Source organism: Pimephales promelas, chromosome 12, assembly GCF_988280905.1.
Source record: "Pimephales promelas chromosome 12, fPimPro1.hap1.1, whole genome shotgun sequence".
Lineage (NCBI taxonomy): Eukaryota > Metazoa > Chordata > Actinopteri > Cypriniformes > Leuciscidae > Pimephales > Pimephales promelas.
Window position 1 is genome coordinate 24,354,424 of NC_142780.1, and position 21,542 is coordinate 24,375,965.

The following is a 21,542-nucleotide window of genomic DNA, read 5'->3' on the forward strand; positions in this document are numbered from 1 at the left end:
TCTCAACTAACTTAGTTATTTCTATTACTTTCTATGTTACTTTCTTTTGAGCGGTGAGTAAATGCTTCTTCATCGTAAATGCTTCTGATTGGCCAATGCGTTCAATAAATCAACACATATGTCTGTGATTGGCTACATCGCTCATCGCTGCAGTCACGTTATAAAATGAAACTCTGCCATGTAAGTCATGTCTATTTTGTTTTAGTTGTTCTTGTTGCTTTTCTGCAACAGATGAATACATATTGTGTTAGTTTTTATTTGTTTTATTTATATATATTTCTAGTTTGCGGGAGTCCCGCGAATCGTTTTATTCTCCTGCAATCCGCACACACAGAGTGCATTACCGCCCGCACACGGCCATCAGATCTAGTCCCGCGCCGCGGTCTAGTGCGTTGGGAGTTCACGTCTCTAGATCAAAGAATCTAAGCTTTAATGATCATGTTAACTATGTCTGAATTTCCACCACGTCTGTTTTTGAATCAACTGTTGAAATGTAGATAAGGCTTCTGCCGGCGGTGTGTCTCCCTCCATGCAATTTACTAGTGTTGCCATAGGGACGCTTCGGCTTTTGCCACCCGGAAGAACGTCTTTTATTGTTGTGACGTCATGGTGAATTGTCGTATATCAATTCGTAAATCTCAAGAATCGATTAGTCATCCTGTTTCATAAATGAATGGAAACATTGTCTCGCGGCTGCGCGCATCCAAAAAAAATCGCAATAATCTTTGTCATTTGTTACTATTGATATGAAACAAAGTCTCAATTTTCAAATTACGTCCATTTTTTTTTAGAAATTCAAAAACATAAACAACGCATTGGCGCTGTGGCGTGAGATCGCTCTGGCGCAGCTCAAGAGACGCAGCAGCGCTGCTGATCTCTCTTCCGGCTCAATAATACCAGTCACATTGTGAAATAAACATGAATGAGCACCTGAAAGTGTGTTAAAAGATATGAGTACAACTTATCGAAATCCGTATCATGTCACATTGAATCGCTCAATCAGCGTTTCAACCGTGGAAAGACGTCAGTTAAACAGCTTGTAATCAATGTCATCGTCATATTTACCTCAGAAAACCCACATAAACTCCTTAGTCAGCTAAAAAAAAATAACTCTAGAGGAGCATTTTGCTAAACACCATATTACATACTGTATGCATCATAATCAATATTGAATGCATATTTGAATATGACAGCCACCATTTAAATGTTTATATTTCATATAATCTTCCTATTATAAAAATAAATAAAAGTGTAATTTAAGTGTTTCTATAGCTACAAAACAGTTCATTATTACCTTATTAGGCTAATGAAGCCTATAGGCTACAACTAGACTCCCATAGTTTACAGCATTAGTTAAGAGATTTGATTTCCTTGAGAAAATGTGCCTTTTATTGTAACTGATATCCAAAATAATCAATATTGAATCGAATCGAATCAGAATCAAAATCGAATCGAATTGCAAGCTTGTGAATCGAAATCGAATCAAATTGTGAAATTTGTGTCAATACCCAGCCCTACTAAAAAGGTATCTGGATCTTTAGTCAACAACCATGATGAATTATTTTCATCTAGACTTCATTTATTATGGGTTTTTGTTATTCGGTTTGAGAACTGAGAAAGAATTAGGCCACATCAACGCACATTTTATATTAATGCATTATGGTTTAGAGTTAAGACCACTAAAAAAAACTTTCCAAAAAAAATCATGAAGAGTAGTTTCTTTGCATACCACAGCTATTTATACACATGTTTACCCGAAGACGTAGACATAGTACATATTTGAATGGATTTGCATGTGATTATAAAGCATTTAATTTCAGCACTTCCTATTTTTGCTTATATGTAGAGTGGAAAGTGTGGTGAGAAACAGTTTCCCCATTTACTCAAGCCATGCCCTTAAAGTCTTATCAGTGAGAAGTTGCACAAGAGAACAACAGCAGAATCTAATGACACTCTTTTCTCAGAACAGAAGATTGTCTCAGTTGGGACAGACATCTGATGGCTGGTCAGATGTGATAAATCTGTAGGAATAGCAGCGGGAGATTGACAATGGGAAGCGCTCAGGCAAGACAAAGAACCCCAGAGGATTTCAGACAAACTACTACTAATGAAGACTTTCCACCGAGAGGTACGAAAACGCTGAACACTGTTTGAGTGACAATATATGAGTGGTTTCAAGAGACGTTTCTAGTTATTGTAGGCAGATGCCACATCGTTTCGATAATTTACAGATGTTGTGTTGTGTGAAGAGACTCTGTATTCAAATAAACTGTATTAAAACATACAGATATCAGTTCTCTTTCTGAGCAGAATGTGCAGCGTAAGCTGTGGTGTGTCCTTAAACTGAAGTAATATTCAAGACAAAACTGAACTTCTCTTTTCAAAACAGATGTGTATGACCTAAAATATAAAGTATCTAAGATTAGACACAAATATGCAGAAATCTCTGGTAACAGATACCCATGACCAAAATGGTGATTAAAAACAGATGTTTGTTTTTCTGTTTAGTTAGTCAGTCTTGACTTAATAAATGATCAAGTTAAAAAGTTAGCTTAAAGGCTAATGGAGCCCATTAGCTACTTCTTGTTTCCTGACCTTGATGAGAAAATATCAAGTAGCATAAATAAACATAAAATCCTTTTTTCCAAGATACAGATGCTGTATTTTCTATTTTACAGTGCATGAGAATGACACAGCAGTAGTGTTGGATAACTACCCTCCTCCTGATATCTGCGAGCCCATATTTCGAATGGGAGACTGGCTGAAAATAGTGTCTGAGTAAGCATTAGCATTTCATGTTCTCTTTCATCATCTCGTGTTCGAGAACCACCTTTGGGAAGGGCATCCGTACCTGACCTCTGCAGAAGCATCCAATTGCACCAAGTCTGGCTAGACAGACAGAAGCGGGCAGCCAATGCCAGGTAAGGCCCCGCCCCCTACCTGAGGGCATATAACACCTGCAAGCGTTGCTATTCTCTAGTTGACATTCGCTTCTCGCGACCTCTGTACGTACACAGTTCGATTGGATTACACTGAATATGAGTCGTTTCTCAACCTATCAGCTGTTTTCTGCATCTGGGACCGCCCGCGCTCTCGCTGTTCTCACCACCTCGAGTTCTTCGCTGATGTCACCAGTAGCACATTCAGTTTTAGGGATGGGGTCTTCTTAGCCCTTCCCTGAAACCCCATTGGAAGTACAAATAAGAAGTGAACGTGCCGGCTGGCCATGCACATTCCTGTCACCAAGCACTTCTGGGTGTATACATGCACATTTGTGTTGCTGGGATTATTATCATGTGTGTGCCACTTGTGTGCAGTTATGTGCGTGTGTCTGGATTGCAGGTTCATGATTATGGGACGTGTCAGGCACCGCCTACCTGGGGCGACCATCCTTTCTGGCTTTCAGAACCTCACTGTGAGTGTATTGGCCAATCGGGGAGCTGTCCATGTCTCTCTCATAGGTGGATCTCGAACGAGTGGAGCGATCCACCAGCTTTGCCCCGCTTGTCACACGAGAAGCGAATATAGGCTACTTACTGGAGAATAGCAGCGCTTGCAGGCGTTATATGCTCTCAGGTAGGGGGCGGGGCCTTATCTGGCATTGGCTGCGCGCTTCTGTCTATCTACCCAGACTTGGTGCAATTGGATGCTTCTGCAGAGTTCAGGTACGGATGCCCTTACCATAGGTAGATCTCTCCACTCGATGTTTCAGAGAACCGGGGTTATGATAGTAACCTATTGTTTCTACAAGAGCTCTGCCTTTTTACATGTTTTACATTATTATTATTATTAGACAAGCAAGGACATACACAGCCATTCCAAAGTTTGGGTTTGGGAAGATTTGTATGTATTTTCTGAAATAAGTCTCCCATGCTGACCAAGGCTGCATTTATTAGATTAAAAATAGAGTAAAAACAGTAATATTATGAAATATTACAATTTAAAATAGCTGTTTTCTATGTAATTTATACCTGAAGCTGATTTGGTGATCTAGAAAAATTTCTTATTATCATCAATGTTGAAAAAAGTTCTTACAACAGATACTTTTGATGATTATAAAGTTTAAAGAAGAGAATTTATTTGAAATGGAGTTACTGTCAGCTTTATTGGTGTTTACGGACACCAAACCTTTAAATAGTAGTGTTTAATATTTTCTAGAGACAATGGGTCTCATTCATGAAACACGAGCAGAACGAATTTGTGTGTAAATCGTGTGTAAAGTGGTTCTGGCGTAAATTTTCGGATTCATTAAAATGTTCGTATTTTCTAAATGTTAGTTGGTACGCAAGAAATCTACACCTGCTCCCAGCCACGCGTAAATGGTACGCTTAACATCCGAACGTTTTGCTCATTAATAACACTGCATTTAATTCACCAATGGGTACATATTTAAACAGCATTTTGAAAACATATTTTATATAGTAATTACTTACGGTTTTTCTTTTTACTTTTATAATGAGAGCCAGTAATAGTAGATCTGGTGATCGATGGCAGTCCTTCTCCAGTTCGAATACGATTTTTCCGAAGTGAACTAATTCGTTTTTTGCTGTCAAGCTTATTTTCTTCTCACTTCCGGGACTGTTCGATTAACAGATGAAACTCCATTAACTGCATCTGTAATATGCTGTCAAGCTTCTTTTTTTAGGACCTGATACGCCACTATGTACGCTTGAAAATAAAATGTGGCGTTTTGAATGAACCTCTGATAATAAAACTTCAATTTCTGCATCCGAAAAATCGTTCTTTTTCATTCTCAGTCATGTTATTATATATGCATATAGATGTCAGTCGGATATAATGGGCCTGATTTATGGTATAATTGAGAATGAACGTGCACGCGCATCCCAATTACACACACACACATTTCACTATCACATCTGACGTTTACGAAGTATTTGTGAATCAGGAGAAGAGTTTTCGGGAAGGTCTCTTTACGCGCAAATCACTCTCATATTTACTCGTAAATTTACGAATGTTTCATGAATGAGACCCATTGTGTGTGTGTGTGTGTGTGTGTGTAAACTTTTAGGTTTAGGAGTGTTTGTATTCAACTATATTTATAGCAATGTTTGACAGTTGCTAGGCTTAATGTGTGAATGCACAACTGACCACAAAACCCTGTGTTAGTATTAACACTACCTTCCGCTGTTTATCACACGCACAAAACTTGTTTTTCACTGAACAGAAATAGTTTTTTTTGGTTGTTGTTTTTTTTGTGGATAATTATAAACTAATTATAAATAATATATAATATAAAGCATATAATTATAAAGCATAACTGTCCACCAAACTTTCTTTCAGGGAAGGGTATTGGTGGAAGGTCTACTCAGTCAACACGAAGGAAGTGAACTATATACCGCACTGTCATGCCACAAAAGTCTACCATGGGTAGGTTCTGAATTTGCAAACTAAACAAACTTATTGTCAGTTACCCTACGCTAACTGTTGAAGTGCTAATGGAAACATTCTTGATTGTCTCAGCTGGCTGTTTGAAAGTGTGACCAGACCAAAAGCTGAGGAACTGCTTCGACTCCCAGGGAACCGAGTGGGGTCGTTCATGATTAGAGAGAGCACAAAAGGTCAGAATACAACTTTAAAACGAACATTAAACTCCAGTCTAGTCTCACACAGCCAGACAGCATAAGGTCTGGTCCATGTTGAAGCTTATTTTTGACAAGAACTGCCCACTAAACAGGAAGAAACCGTCAGACAGAAAGAGTTAGATTAATCCAAATTATATACTAAATCATGTTTTTGGCTTATAGGTTTGAGGTTACAATCATATTGCTTTTTTGTATTTTTGTAGGTATGTACAGCTTGTCTGTACGCCACAGAACTATTAAGCATTATCAGATAGTTCGAATGCCAAACAACTGGTATTTCATCTCTCCACGCCTCACATTTCAGTGTCTGGAAGATCTGGTCAACCACTACTCTGGTAAATCATGTAATACATAAAAAAAGTAATTTGTGCTGTTTTAGTGTAAAATATGATCAGATTTGATGCAGATTTTCCCCTCTTGCTCTTGTTTAGATATAGCAGACGGCCTGTGCTGTGTTCTTACCGGGCCGTGCTTGGCCGTCTGTGAAACACACCTGAGTGAGCGCAAGAAATCGACTGTGAGAAAATTATCCTTTGACTGGAGAGCAGTGAACAGGTAAGAAAATCAGTAAAAGCCGCTCAAAATGTTGTTTCTTAAAGGGAAGTTTAAAACTGAGATTCACCTCATCAGTGTTTGAACTTTCATATAAACATGGAAGAATTTAAAATACTGTAAATCTTTTCAGACAAAATCTATAATAGTGATACACTTTCTCTCAGCTCCGAGCTCATCCCACAGAGTACAAGCCCTTCGGCGGTCAGCTATGGAGTCCAGAACAGTGTCTCTTCCTATCTGTCTTTACTGGGAGAGCAGGAAAAGCCAGAGAGAAAGAAATTTAGTTTGAAGAAGAAGAGGTGGAGGTCTGTCTACACATTGCCGAACCACCAGCTTGAAAATTTGGCCATTGTGGAGGACAACTATGAGGAGGTGCATTGATAGATCACAGCTAATTCATTTGTGGAACTCAAAAGCTGATATCTAAAGGCACTGTTGTTTGGGAATCCTAAAGGGACTGAATTTTTGGTCAGAAAAATATTTTCTTATTCAAGGTTAGGCTTATGAATGAGTGTTTTAAGATGCTTGTGTAACCATGATTCATTATTTTTGGACTAGAGTAAACAGATTTTACTGTAAATGAGACCTCAAACATTAGTCTTGTTACACAAAATAGTGGTGTTATATAACCGGCAGTGGGAGCTCAGAGTTCTGTTCTTACCATTAGTAAAGCTCGGCGGAAGAGTGATGAAGCTGATGGCGAGGTGAGATGAAGGCTCGCAATGTCGGCTCCGTTTCTCTCTGCCCCTATTGTGACTTTATTGGGGTCTCCTCCAAACAAAGCAATGTTTTTCTGAACCCAACCCAGAGCAGCTGCCTGGTCTTGCAAGCCGTAATTCCCCGGCAGAGCACTGGAACCTACACAGAGTGAACAGACTTCAATTCATGAGGCACATTTTGTATCTCCAAATGTATTTTCCACACTATCACTCCAGAAGATTTGCAGTAGATTACTGAGAAATTACCTTCACACTATAATCAGCATGCGAGAGTCTATTCATTATAGAGACGATTAAAACTATAATAATCATTTTTTAAATGTTTACTCAAATCTTCAAAGCTCCACACGGGTTTAGCTGGGAAATTCAAGGAAGCCAATCAGGCCTCTGCACAGCTTTCACTGTGTTGTTTTTGGCTGGACAGTGAAAGCTCATCCTGGCAGACTACTCAAAGGCACCCATTAGGCCCCCTTTTCAAACGTACTCATCCAACGGTGGCAAAGGGGAAAAGAATCTGAATATTTTCACAACCACCGTGTGGAATGGAACTTCTCACATGGACCTTACGTAACTATATTCCATAACCATATTCCATTGCATTTTTTGGAATTCCATTTTATGGAAGAAATTATCTAATTTGTGCAATACGTCATTCTGTTCTAACAGAGCTTCCAGGGCACTGTTTAATTCCAGTGTAGGATATAAATTAAACTGTCTCAATAACAGAGATTCTTTCCTTAAAACATTTTCAAGACTTTTCAGCATAAAGTGCTAAGGGAGCCTTTCTATGTTTTGTTGCATTACAATAAAAAAAGCAAATAAAAATATTTTTGTTGGCAGTAAGGTTTTTTTGTTTTTTTTTAAACAGAAATCTATACAAGGATGCATTAAATCAGTGTTTCTCAACTCCAGTTTTCGGGACCCACTGCTCTGCATATTGTGTATGTCTCCATTATTTAACACACCTGATTCAGATCCTCAGCTCGATAGGATCGAATCTATGAACTGAACTGAGTGTGTCAGACAAAATGTGCAGAGCAGTGGGTCCCGAGGACTGAAGTTGAGAACCACTGCATTAAATTGATCAAAAGTGACAGGACTTTTACATTGTTACAAGATTGTTCTGCTTAAAATAAATGCTGTTCTCTTGAACTTTCTATTAAACCCTGAAAAAAATGGATCACAGTTTCCACATAATTATGAGGCAGCTCAACTGTTTCAGCATTGATATTATTAAGAAATATTTCTTGGGCAAATATCATGTGACACTGAAGACTGGAGTAATGATGCTGAAAATTCCCCTTTGCCGTCACAGGCAAAAATGACCAAATATCCAAATAGTAAAATTTGTGGGGCTGGCTAAAGTCTTGGAATATTTTTAAGATCAAAAATATGAACACATTTGTTCGTACCTGCACTGAGGAATCCAAAAGTGGCCACTCTGAAACTGGCTGTCACAACAATTATGTTGCCAACAGCAGCGAGGTAAGAACCATCTAAGAGACCCGATCCAGAGTTGTGGAAAAACACCAGAACCGGCACATTCTTTCTCTGTGACAAAACAATTCATTTTTTACTATTAATTACCAATATTTGTATCCACACCACAGTCAGCGGATGGCGTGGTTAATGAAAACAGTATTAACAGGCGTAAAAGTTCATTACAAACAGTGTGGTCAGTTACACTTTACAGTATTTTGATGGTCCCCTTTAGACATTCTGTTGACTATAAGTAATGAACTTATAGTCAACGCCTATATGTCAACAACTCTCAGAGTATTAAAGGAGAACTCCGGCGAACAATGAACCTTTGGTCTAATAAAACATCGGTACATAGTCAACCGTTCTCTGAGATTTGTTTTCATGATAATCGAATGTAAAGAGTTTTATCTCTAAAAACTGTTTAGTGTATAATGCTAGTAATGGGGGCATTGACTAAGTAAAAAAAAAATCGCTAGTTTATACCACTAACAAGGCTCAAAATAGCCCCACACTAACGCAGTAACATAATGAGGCTCCATACATGCAAAACGAAGCATTGAGAACTTTGTAAGTGTACAGACCGTTTAATAAGAAGATACTTTATCACTTTGTGTTTACAGACAGGAGCCATCTTAAAAAATAGTCTCGATAAGTCAAACCACGAACGTCGTGCTGAGTGATCTGAACTTTATGAAGTTCAACGAACTTCTGAACTGTATGAACGGAGTTCGGGGATCGACTTATCGAGACTATTTTTTAAGATGGCTCCTGCCTGTATACGCGAAGTGAACTGTCTTCATAAAGTATCTTCTTATTAAACGGTCTGTACACTTACAAAGTTCTTAATGCTTCGTTTTGCATGTATGGAGCCTCATTATGTTACTGTGCGAGTGTGGGGCTATTTTGAGCCTTGTTAGTGGTATAAACTAGTGATTTCTTTTTACTTACTCAATGCCCCCATTAATAGCATTATACGCTAAACAGTTTTTAGAGATAAAACTCTTTACATTCGATTATCATGAAAACAAAACTCAGAGAACGGTTGACTATGTACCGATGTTTTATTAGACCAAAGGTTCATTGTTCGCCGGAGTTCTCCTTTAAGACTGTTAGGAACAGGGTTTCACACGGATTTGACAAAACCAGATAAAAGTGCCTGTTGCCGTCTATCAGTGTGATGTAAAAAAAAAAATGCATAATGCATTCATGATGACTTTTTTAAAAACATTTTGAAACATTTTAAAAAACGCACTGGCCCTAAACCTTTGTTTGTTTGAGAGCATGTTTGAGATCTTGAGTATGTCATGGGGGTCTTACCACACTAGTAGCAACAAACACATTGAGATAAAGACAGTCTTCACTGGAGTTGGAGTTAGTGGGGTCACCAGGCTGAAGACAACTGGATCTAAAACGGTTTTGAACAAACAAGTCAGATCTCTTCCCAGAAAAGTGACAATAAATTCTACAGAAAGGCAAATGGTCAATTTGAGGGTATACATGTATGAGAACATACATTTATACTCTCACATTCTGCAATCTAAGTTGTTCACACACCGGGAAAACGTGGCATTCCAGGTACCGGTCCAGTCAGCTGGCTGTGGAGGGCTGAAACGGAGCTCTCCTATTGGTGGACGAGCATAAGGAACACCCAGGAAGTAGGTCACACGCTTGCTATCTAAGCCAGTTATGGATTTCACCTCACTCTCTCCAAGTAGTGTGCCGTGATCAAGGATGAAAACAGAAGTCATCTCTGGCTGTAAACCTATAAAGAAAAGATTAAACATCTCTGTTGTTTGGATGAAAGAGATCAGAAACACTCTGAACTGATTGAGACTTGAGTGAATAGAAGGATGTTTTGTTTTAGGCTGTCACCTGTCCTGATATAAACAGATTGAGCGGGCTCTTTGGTAACTAGTAAGCAGCGCTGGCCGCTAGCTGTAGGAAGGCAGGTGTGTGTGTCTGGATACATCACACATCTCATGGCTGACTCTCGACTATCGATAGATACGGCTGAACAGGACTCACTTTCCTCACAGGCTACAAAGAACAAGAAAGTTATGAGCACACAAGTAGATCCACATGCATCTGTATAGTAAATTACAAACAAATAAAACAATTGGCTGTTGATTAGTATTCATAAAGCAAATTAAAATAGATAATATTTATTTTATAGTAAAATACTATTTCAAAAATTTACTATTTTTGATCAAATAAATGCAACTTTGGTGAGTAAAGGCGATAAAACCTTTATTTAGATCAAAAATAAACTTCTACATGTGTTCAACATGTAATATGTGGCTCAATCACATTCAAATACGCAAAAATTCTGAGAAAAACAAAAAAAGGGATAGATAGAGATAGATGTTACCAGAAAGACACCAGTCTCTGACTTTATCTAGGTCCTCGGCAATGTCTCTGCTTATGTGGACAATGTCAAAAGCAGAAACGGACGAATCCACCTGCACAGAGGCGCCATCCATCTGCTTCCAGTTCTTCAAATCAACTGGAAAAAAAATTGCAATATAAGATACACAATGTTATTTGTGGAAATTAAATAAATGAATAAGAAATGAATAGAAAACAACAATTAATTATTCATTAACGAGTCAATTACCATTCTTTATCGGAGAACGGAGACTAAATGGTGGACACACACTGGGATTCTTTGTCCATTGGTTCACTAGAGAAATACAAAGCTGATGTTTAAAATCTTTTCATCAAGTCATTCACTTCCTCAACTGGGAATTCTCAATTGATTGAGTTTCTCAGTTTAAAAAGGCACTTGGATTTCAGACACACCTGGCTTTTCATACCAGCCGAAGGGATAGACTTCAGTCTGCACTTTGGATGGGGAGCAGTCCTGAATTCTCCAGTTAGTGCTGTCGTTCTCTCCACACGTCTGGATACCCAGACTATTTAGCGTAAGACACAACACATCCGATCCTGTAGAAATGAAAAACAGAGACTAATTGTGAGTCGTTTCATTCCTCAGATTAGACATATAACATATGTTTTAAGTAAAATAATTAGTCTGAAAGTGAAGATTATTTCATACCAGGTACACCTGAATCTTGGACATATCCTATGCCACGACAGCATGGATCTTTATCACACCGCCTCTCACACTCAAAGAACCTGCTCAAGGAATTCCAACAGCATTATTCATGAGGGATACAAATAAACTGCTATGGAAACACACATTTGTTGACTTTCCCCTCACCCTTCTGTGATAGATTTACGGGAAACACTGACTCGACTGCGTACAGAGTAAGACACCATCTTCTTAAAAGGAACGCGGCTGTAGAAGCTCTTCACACTTCCGATCAGGGAAACTGCACAAAAAAAGAAAGTGATGAGTACATTTTCTATCTTGGAAAAAATAAGCATTTTGGTGTATCAGTTGGTTACCTAATGGACCAAAAACTGAACCATTTATAAAAAAAAAAATTAAAAAAAAATCCATTTACTGCTTTTGGGGAAAAAAACAAAACAAAAAAAGCCTGTTTAATTATGAGAGATTGATTCCCTTCAGTACAAGCTAAAATAAAACGCTGGCTCAAAAAAAAAAAAAAAAAAAAAAAACCTGGGAAAATCTCTTTTATAGCATTGAGAAAACCCTTTATGGCAGATTTCCACCTAGGCAGCATTATTTTCCACCCTTAAACATCATCAGCAGATGGTCCACATGTTAAGAGTTTATGATCTCACCTTTTTGTTGTGGATTACTTTATAGGCCATGAAACATTCAATCCCCTGTGATCCCGTATTATGACTGAAAATCACTGCACTTGTGTTCCAGGAACAGATAATACGACTATCAAATCCTGTTTTGGCATTTTAAAGATGCTTAATACTTACACTTTTGTTTGTTTGTTTTTGAAAGAAATGTATATCCTGCTTTTTTCAGCAAGGATACATTGAATTGATCATATTACAAAAGATTTTGTTTATACTTTATTTTAAGGTGACGTAGTTGCATTGTACTTAAGTACTGAGTAATTATAATAACATGCACTTACTATAAAATTACGGTTAGGGTTTTGTTTAGGGTTAGTTTGGTAGTTATAATTATGCACAATTTACTGTTATTACTATAGTAATTACAAACAGTAACAAGTAACTACGTCACCTTAAAATAAAGTGTTACCAAGATTTCTATTTCAAATGAATACTGTTCTTTTGAACTTTGTATTCATTAAAGAATCCGATAATTTATTGGTTCTATATAAGGTTTTATATATAACGTCATTTTTTTATTCCCATATAAAAATCTCTCCAAACAGACAGGCTTGTTCTAAAAAAAAGACCAATATATCTCCGTAAATTCCTAAATAGTCCCTTATAAAAGAAAGCTAAAAAGCTAAAGAGCGGTCAAAGTCTTTGCTATGCAGAGGAATGAATGACTAACGTAATCTGGGAGACACTCCATCATCTGTCCACTTCTGTTAAAATAAATTACTTGTGATTCCACATAGTTTAAATCATAGAGCTGTTCTGCAGTTTAGACAGACATCTGGAATAACTACATTAATGTCATTCACTGGCTTTACCAAACTTACATAATACTTATTTTACCATTTCTAATCAAAAGGCTAACAATGAACATCATTCATAAACCACATTTAGACAGTCTCCCCCTTGTGCTTTTCTTTCAAATGAAATTCTAATACCTAGAGGAACTGGGAATGGTGTAGAATTGAGCAGATTTTGAATATAAAGATTAATTTAAAGAATTGTGTTGAATTTCAAAATTCAATTGTGCATAATTTGTTATTAAGTACATAATAAGTACATAATGATAATATCATAAATGGTAAGACTAGTGCACATTTTAGGTCCCCATGACATCACATTACTCAGTGTTCTATTAAATATAAAATTTTTATATCTGCTAAAAGAAGAAAAAAAAATAATTTAGGATCACACTAGACTGTCTAGCACTAAAACTATTGGAAATTGACTAAATTGCAACAAAATGTGATGTCATGAGGCATTTAAGTTAAAATCAACTAACTTCAGGTGCGTTTTGTGAGAATGCTCTGAATTTTAAAAAGTGGAATTTCCATAAAAGCTGAAACTAAACTCACGATTTAAGAAACGATTTACACTTTTTTGACAGCAACAGTACAAAGCAGATGTCAAATGTCAAGACATCATAGACAACTGTACAAAATGCACAATCTGTCGGGCACGTAGATTTTACAGATCTGATTTCTGATTGAGAATAGGTCATATTAGATTGTGTTAGTGTTTGCTTCCACGTACCGCAGACAGCATGAGCTCACTGCTGTCTGCACACCACATGGGTGAAGTGGAGTTTTGCCTCTTCACCCAGACAATTCAGAAAATTGCATGGCTCATTTTTATGGTTAATAAACAATGCAAAGCATTTAAAGGCGACATTAAGATAACACTCTAGTTTGCAGTTGCAGGTACATACCATTAACAGAAGCAAAACAAGTAAAATTAACCGGTGCAGTGTGGATGCATTTCTTTCTTCTCACATAAAATAATTATATTATATAATTATTAACTAAATCAAATCAAAATTTAATGTCAATTTATTTACTTGCCTAAAGTAGTAGCAGTATAATAAGTGTGATAATCTGCTTCGTGTTGGTTCCGACACTTTTGTAACCAACCAGGAAGGATTACTAAAACTAAACGGCATAATTAAAACTGCATATATATATATATATATATATGGTCAGACAATTTAAAAAATCTCTTCAAACTAGCCATTATTTGTCCATCATCAGTGTCTCACTTTACCCTTTCACCCTCTGTCTCTATGAAGCTTCAGCTATACAAACATCTGACTCATCGGCATTTCATGTTCAGTTGCTAGGATCATATCCGAAAACAATTCTAGTAAATGACAGGAAGAGTCGTCACAAAGAAAGTAGTGACTTCAGACATTTCAGTGAACCACAGTCATGAGACTTGCATTAGGTAATGCAAAACCCATCTGTCCAATCACAGAGAAAAGTCTCTGAAAACCGACAGCTACTGCTGAGAAATAAGAAATCATATACATATATACATAGTTTATACGTGATTATTTTAGAATACTGGGTTATGAAAACAAAATCAAAGTAGAAAACAAAATCTAATGCACTTGGTGTATTGCGTTATAGTCTAATGGAATTGTGTAATTGCCTTACTAACTATTAATTACTAGTAATTAAGAGTTAATGAGGCAAAAGTTGTAGTAAATCATTAGTTGAAATGAGAATTAGTCAATAATCTAAAGTGTGTCCAAATTATCAGATTTTTGTATCATAAATTTCATTGCAGTGACGCATGGCATTTTTGTGTACAAATGACTCACCTTTCTTCTGGTATGCAGTCTGAAGACTCTGTGCCATCACAAAACTGCATGCCTGTCTGAGAGGTTTGTCATACGCCCCACACACGCGTGTGTCAGGATACAATACACACGAGAAATACAGAGGGCCTTCATCGCGAATGTCGGACACGTGACACAGCTCTTCTTCTTCACACCCTGGAACCAATCACCAATATTCAAAGAATAGAAAGTGAAACATTGTTGCAATACACAGACATTCACTAACTATATAATTGGAAGCAAATGTTTTGCATCTTACGTTTTAGACACAACAGCTGGGCTTCCTGGAAAGTGTACTGGTGTTTAAAGATCCAGTAAAGCTGACTAGGCAGCTTCCTCTCTGGATCAACTTTTATATCACCACTCTCCAGAACACCAAAAGCCTCCTTTACTGAGTCTAAGTGGACAACACAGTAGAAATGGAAATTAGACATTATTAAATACCAGTCAAATAAATATTATTGATGCAGTTTAAAAAGTAACATATCCATTTTAAGGGTACTTTTAAGCACAAGAAGACAAAAATGCTCAGGTATATGGCTTAATTTCAATCATTCGTACCAGAAAGTACCATTGTTGAATCCTCTACAGTAGCTAATCCACTGCAAGCAGAGGGAGGACGCGTGTTCATATCAGACTCTGAGAACATAAATTATAACCATTAAGCTATACATGAGCACATTTAATCAAAATACATGCTTTTGTTTATGACAGGCATTTAAAATTCTTTATTAGTGTCATGCTCATGCATGCCAAGTAAGAAGTATGTCCAAACCTTTCCAGATGTAGACACGGTGGAAACTGATTAGAGTTTCCTGATAACCAGTTTTATTTTTGCTGGATGCCGGTAAGGCTGCATCAGCTGCAAGAAATGTTCGTTTTCATTACAATGCCCATCAATTCATAACATCATACATCTTGATATAGCATACAATCAAGTGTTTGTTTGTATTAGTGAGTTTATGAAATTGTACAGGGTGGGGCAGAATGATGCAATAGAGAGTAAGCGCTGGAAAAGTAAACAATTGATAAAGGTCAAATAACAGCTGAACCATGCTGTGCAATTTTTAAACAACAATTAAACATTTGTAGTTATGAAATCTGGAGTGTGTATGTGGGACTCATACTGATGGTGAAGTTCTGTCCGCCAAAGTTGAGAGTGAAACGTTTCAGTTGTTTGCTGTATTGGACCCCAGCACCACAGATGCGTTTGGAGGAGGCCACATTCCTCACGTCCCAGTCTGTCTCGCTGCACTGCAGCACTGAAGGAGCACTCAGGAGCCCACACATGATAGAGCCTGCAACACAGGACACAACGTAACACACAGATGTGAACCCTCAATCAACTTTTCTGATTCAGAATGTATTTGGATTATTATACTTTGATAACTTCAAACAAAAACTGATGTGATTATTTTTATACATTTAAAAAATCTTTATATATAAAGACATTGTAACATTATACACTACCGTTCAAAAAGTTTGGAGTCAGTAAGAATCATTTTTTGGAAAAAAAATATAGAAAATAACATTTTTATTGACCAAAGATGCATTAAATTGTTTAAAAGTGACAGTAAATATGTTTATAATGTTACAAACGCTTTCTATTTCAAATAAATACTGTTCATTTGAACTTTCTGTTAATCAAATAATCCTGAAAAAAATAGTGTACACAACTGTTTTTAACACTGATAATAATAATATGTTTCTTGAGCAGCAAATCAGCATACTAGAATGATTTCTGAAGGATCATGCGACACTGAAGACTGGAGTACCAATTCAGTTTTGCAATAACCAGAATAAATTGCATTTTAAACATATTCAAATAGTAAATAGCTTTTTAAATTGTAAAAATAATCCTCAAAACGACTGTTTATGATGTATTTTGATCAAATAAATGCAGCCATGGTAAGCAGAAGATTTTTCTTTAAAATAAAAAAATAAATATTTGACTGATCTAAAAAATGTGAATGGTAGTATATATATAATATAATACAAATATTTTTGAAAGAACATTTTATTTAAAAATACATTTCATAATATTTAAATATTAAAATATATAATTGTCAACGGGTTTTTTTTGGAAGTATTACAAAAAACAGTTTAAGATGTGTGTCGCCACAGGCCCTTTTGGGTTTTGTCTCCCAGTGATTTGGGTGAAAGAAGCTACATTCTGCTCCTTAAGAGAGAGAGCGTCTCTGACCTCCATTGAGGACATTCTGGTTCAGGATGAATCCATCACAGCAGTTCTCACGGCTGCAGGAGTTGACGCAGAAACGATGGACGTCAGCCAGAGTGGTTCCACGTGCATCAAACACAAGCGTCTGATACACTCCAGAACTGGTCTTACGGAAACTCAGCCTCTCAAAACTCTTCAGGCCTGCTGTGCTGAATTCATGACCTTTTGTCAAAAGATGAAGGGTGGAGAGTAAAAGAGAAAGAAAGAACAGATAGTCTTGAAGTTGTGTCCAAGAAACACAAGTACATCTAAATGCCTGTGGGTTGCCAAAAATAATCAGAAAATGGGAGCTCCACTCCGTTCGAAGTCTCAAAGTATCAAGTCGTTTATTTCACATGGTACAATATTTATCTGTTAACAGAACAAGCCTGAGGAATGTTTTTAATGACAATTCTCTTTATTCTTGAGTCCATTGTGTTCAAATCGTGCCTTAAACCAAAATCTTTGTCTCATAGGATAGTTAATTCTCCATTTAGACAAACTCAAACTCTCCCCACATTCGATGCATCACCACATTTTACTGCAGTGTGTAACCAAAACATGGGCCGGGACAGGTGACTCACGTTACAACAACTAACCTAACTGAGAACATAGGGATATAACCAATAGCTGATGATCTTACCTTTCTTCCTCAACACCGTCAGATTGGGTTCATCTCCTTTTATTTTCAAAACACAGTTGAGAGCCTGGAACGTCTCAGCACCATCATTTCCCAGAAACCCTTTGCTCTGAAATGCCAAACAAACCGCAAGACTTTTTTTCTTTCATTTTTTGTAATAAACATTTCACTTTCAGGAAAGAAGATATGAGTGCCACCAAGGCAAAAAAGACCCAATGCCAGATTTAACACTAAATAGGTTTGTCTTCTGAAAAGAAGGTTTATATTTATTAGCTTGTGTAAAAACAAATGAAGATTTATGTCAAAGAGGTTGTTAAATCCAGTAACCTAACACATGAACTAACAAATTAATGCTGAAATTATAAAGTTGGAAACTATAAAAAGTGAAGATTGTGTAGAAAGCATTTAACCATTAAAAATACCATTCGAACTTTTGGTAAAACCTTTTTCAAAAAACATAATTTCTGTAATCCAAACTTTCTAATTTAAGCTGCAAATATGCAACAAATACACCGCATGCAATATACAATTCACATGGGGTAAAGTGTAAATGTATTTTGGTCCTACTTGTTCAGAGGTCCTGCATTCAACATTATCTGTACTGGTGCTGTACAGCTCACAGTGTGCTTTCTCCTCATCACTGAAAATAGCCACATGTTGGCATGAATCTTCCATGGCACAATCTATAAGAAATCAGAGATGGGATCAGCTCTAGTGATGAAGAGTGTGAGTAAACATCTGACTAATTCATTACAGGTGCAGAGCAGCAATATCCAACAACGTATCTCACCAAGCACACACTTCCTGAGATGTGTTTCCTTTGGCTGGGTTGAGGAATCAGAGCTCAGTATGTCAGCACTCTCTGATTTCAGCAGCAGGGAGGAAGGAGCAACCACATCAAACTTTTCCATTACTGCAAACACACAAAGAGGGCTCTGAACATACACAAATACATTCATATATTGATTGTGCTTTCATACCGATAAAGATTGAATGATCTACTTAAGCACTGTTAAAGAAATAATGAAGCCAGTCTTGTGAAAAGCAAATTTTTTAAAAATTATTTTATATTATTTAAATTAAATTATGAAAAATTAAACAAATGCATGGATGAATCATTCACAATGTGATCAATAACATGCATTTAGAAAATAAAAAAAAATTGTGCATTTTAATTCTTTATAATTTGGCTACACTACTGTCACACTGTATAAAAAAGTTACGGCATTACTATTTTTAGTGATTCCTACTCCTTAATGCTGACTGTAGCACATACCTTTGCACTCTTCAACTGTCATTGGACCATCAGAAGACGTCCAAGACAGTTCCTCTCCCAGTGGGGAGACACACAACCATTTGCCAGACACGGGGTGCTTCTGGGCTGACAGAAAATCCCCTTTATTTGTACAACTCAGTTTACTCTGCTGGCACTCAGTAAGACCTTGAGAGTATTCAGATAGAGAAAGAACAAATAAACAAATTTAAACCATGAAAAATCACAAGTAAAAAAAAAACAATGTTTCTATTTGGTAACTCTTCTGCCTCTGAAACCTATGATCTACATTTCAACAGAGCTGTCATGTATAACTGTAACCATCTACTCCTGCTCTTCTTGAATTTGTGTGACAGTTGGCACTTGGGATGATTTGCTTTGGCCTTTACTCACAATGAGAAGCATTGAAGGCTCCCTGGGCCACAGTGGATGTTCGAGAAGGGCAGGGAGAGCAGAAGACCTGCCCTTCTTCCTCTTGAAATGTATCACGTGGACATGGAGTACACACACCACCACTGGAAAATGAACCAGCTGGACACAACACTGTGCGTGAGAGAGGATAAAAAACAAACACACAATAAGCAGAGCGATTGAGAATGAGTAAGGGTGGTGCAGAGTACAAAAAGAAGAGAAAGTTTGACGTGCAGTTTTGAAGAAGTAGTTACAAAATATTACATAAACCTTCATGTTTTTGCACACCACATTTCTATTTCATACATGCCCGTAAGCTAAAAATGTGCATGAGTTATTGAACTTTATAGATGCGTATTCAGAAACACAAGTAAAGCCATTTTCTTTTATGGTATACAGGCCGGTCTGTCATTAAGACGACCAAATGGACCAGAAGCCAACCTACCACACCCAGTGGATTGTGGGAGCCGCTTATAGCCAGGCATGCAGCTAAATGAGGGAGGACTAGAGAAAGCCAGAGAACCGTCAGAGAGGAAGATGGACAGGTATGACCCACTTCGGATTAATGCCTTCACACCGTTTAACAGTCTCTCTTCACTAAGTGCTATATCTGGGGAAAAATAAACATGCAATATTTAGAAAGAAAAGTACATGGAATAATAAAACACATCAATGATTCAGAATATTGTGAGTGTGAAATGAAGCATTTGGCATTAGATATTGGAAAGGCTGCTCTCACCAATATCATGAAGATCAGGGAGAGATGTTATTGGCAGGTCAGAGAGGCGGGCCCTAAAGGTGATGCGCATGGTGACCTCCTTATCAGTCAAACACTCAAGAGACACAGATGACTCGTCACAGACTGCAACAGAGCTGGTCTGGCCGGATGAAGTCAGCTAAGACACATTAACAAACTGTTAAATTGTAGTTTTAGAGATCTGCACAATTTGTTGATGTTGTACTGTAGGCCAAAGATATTTAAAATATTGAATATGACATTAGCAGTAAATCTAATTTTGTATGGCAAGTAAAAAATGACTTGTCCATCTAAACTAGTATAAGTGGAGAAATTACTGTTTGGGAATCCTCTATAAAGTCCCTAAAGGAAATGGTGATGATAAAAATATGAGATGTGAGGATTTTGGTTAATTTAGACAAAAAAAAAAGTTGTCCACTCAAGAAAGCTTGCTTTCACTCCAAAAGTTGTGTTCCCACAAAAGTTTGCATTTACTAGCAAAGAATACAAAGGTTTGGTGACAAACACAGAACTTTCTCAGGGGAGAGCAAAACTTCTGCAAGCCAATTCTCATTTTATTTTCTATGACCATGTTAAGGGCTCCGTAAGCCAGGGGTCTATGGAAATTGATTTATTCTATGGATATATATATATAATATATAATTATAATATATATATATATATATATATATATATATATATATATATATATATTTATTTAATATATTAGATTTATTTTGTATTTGAAAATACAACCATTTTGCCATGTTTACAAATAATAATGACAATATTCTATTGACAGCCATAGTTTTAACTAGAAGTTTAATGGTTAAAGGTTTAATATTTTAATATTACACACATTAATAGTGGGTAGATAAAATCATACACTGCAAACTTAACACAATATACATATTTTCCAATGTTTTTTTAATAATTTGCTTTGGCTTTAGGAGAATGACAAAACAAAATCCAGATATTTGATTTTAAAACATGTTGTGGTAACAGTTTTACAGTGTCTTTGTTACATATACCTACTGTAGTAATAACAGTAAATTATGCACAATTACACAGTGTACTAACCCTAAACCAAACTCTAGCCCTAATTGTACAGTGAGTACATGTCGTTAAGTAATATTACTCAGCACTTAAATGTATAGTTAGACTGTAACAAGGACACCTTAAAATAAAGTATAACCCATGTTGTCTTTATTGTATTATGCTTATTTTTTGTCATACATTAAAAATGAGTTTTATACATGAATATATATATATATATATATTTATGATATATCTCAAATCAGACTGTGTGTATTGTACCTGTAAGCTGCAGAGGCCTGTAGCTCTCATGTCTCGCAGCAAAGCAGCCTGTAGCTCAACACTCAACACGCTGCAACTGTTTTGGCCCTCGGCCAGGAACATCTGTAGCTCTAAGGACACCTGCACTGTCTGCAACACCCGAGGCTCTGATTGACATCATAACCACATAAATCCTCAGTAATTAGCGCAACAAGACTTCACAGAAAGGCAAATCCCAAAAGGAAATATTGCAACAACCT

The 21,542-nt window shown here is 36.8% G+C and overlaps 2 protein-coding genes across 2 annotated transcripts in view; one reads left to right on the top strand and one right to left on the bottom strand.

Annotated features, from left to right (window-relative positions):
- tg (thyroglobulin) overlaps positions 1-21,542 on the bottom strand; it is a 37,116-nt gene that overhangs the window by 5,378 nt on the left and 10,196 nt on the right. The window contains exons 18-41 of the mRNA XM_039680192.2: positions 21,304-21,449; positions 19,990-20,146; positions 19,696-19,860; positions 19,233-19,382; positions 18,843-19,007; positions 18,357-18,479; positions 18,134-18,249; positions 17,570-17,675; positions 16,912-17,109; positions 15,836-16,006; positions 15,484-15,570; positions 15,270-15,347; positions 14,968-15,105; positions 14,691-14,864; positions 11,580-11,691; positions 11,415-11,494; positions 11,159-11,302; positions 10,974-11,039; positions 10,728-10,862; positions 10,232-10,396; positions 9,914-10,121; positions 9,677-9,764; positions 8,290-8,428; positions 6,820-7,016 (exon numbers count right to left, since the gene is read on the bottom strand). Coding sequence (XP_039536126.2) covers positions 6,820-7,016; positions 8,290-8,428; positions 9,677-9,764; positions 9,914-10,121; positions 10,232-10,396; positions 10,728-10,862; positions 10,974-11,039; positions 11,159-11,302; positions 11,415-11,494; positions 11,580-11,691; positions 14,691-14,864; positions 14,968-15,105; positions 15,270-15,347; positions 15,484-15,570; positions 15,836-16,006; positions 16,912-17,109; positions 17,570-17,675; positions 18,134-18,249; positions 18,357-18,479; positions 18,843-19,007; positions 19,233-19,382; positions 19,696-19,860; positions 19,990-20,146; positions 21,304-21,449 — 3,308 coding nt within the window. The remainder of the gene's footprint in view (positions 1-6,819; positions 7,017-8,289; positions 8,429-9,676; positions 9,765-9,913; positions 10,122-10,231; positions 10,397-10,727; positions 10,863-10,973; positions 11,040-11,158; positions 11,303-11,414; positions 11,495-11,579; positions 11,692-14,690; positions 14,865-14,967; positions 15,106-15,269; positions 15,348-15,483; positions 15,571-15,835; positions 16,007-16,911; positions 17,110-17,569; positions 17,676-18,133; positions 18,250-18,356; positions 18,480-18,842; positions 19,008-19,232; positions 19,383-19,695; positions 19,861-19,989; positions 20,147-21,303; positions 21,450-21,542) is intronic.
- On the top strand, positions 1,857-6,741 carry sla1b (Src like adaptor 1b). The gene is made up of 7 exons (XM_039680166.2): positions 1,857-2,128; positions 2,679-2,778; positions 5,302-5,388; positions 5,482-5,579; positions 5,807-5,938; positions 6,035-6,158; positions 6,323-6,741. The coding sequence occupies exons 1-7, from the start codon at positions 2,050-2,052 to the stop codon at positions 6,537-6,539; spliced, it is 837 nt and encodes a 278-aa protein (XP_039536100.2). The 5' UTR covers positions 1,857-2,049; the 3' UTR covers positions 6,540-6,741.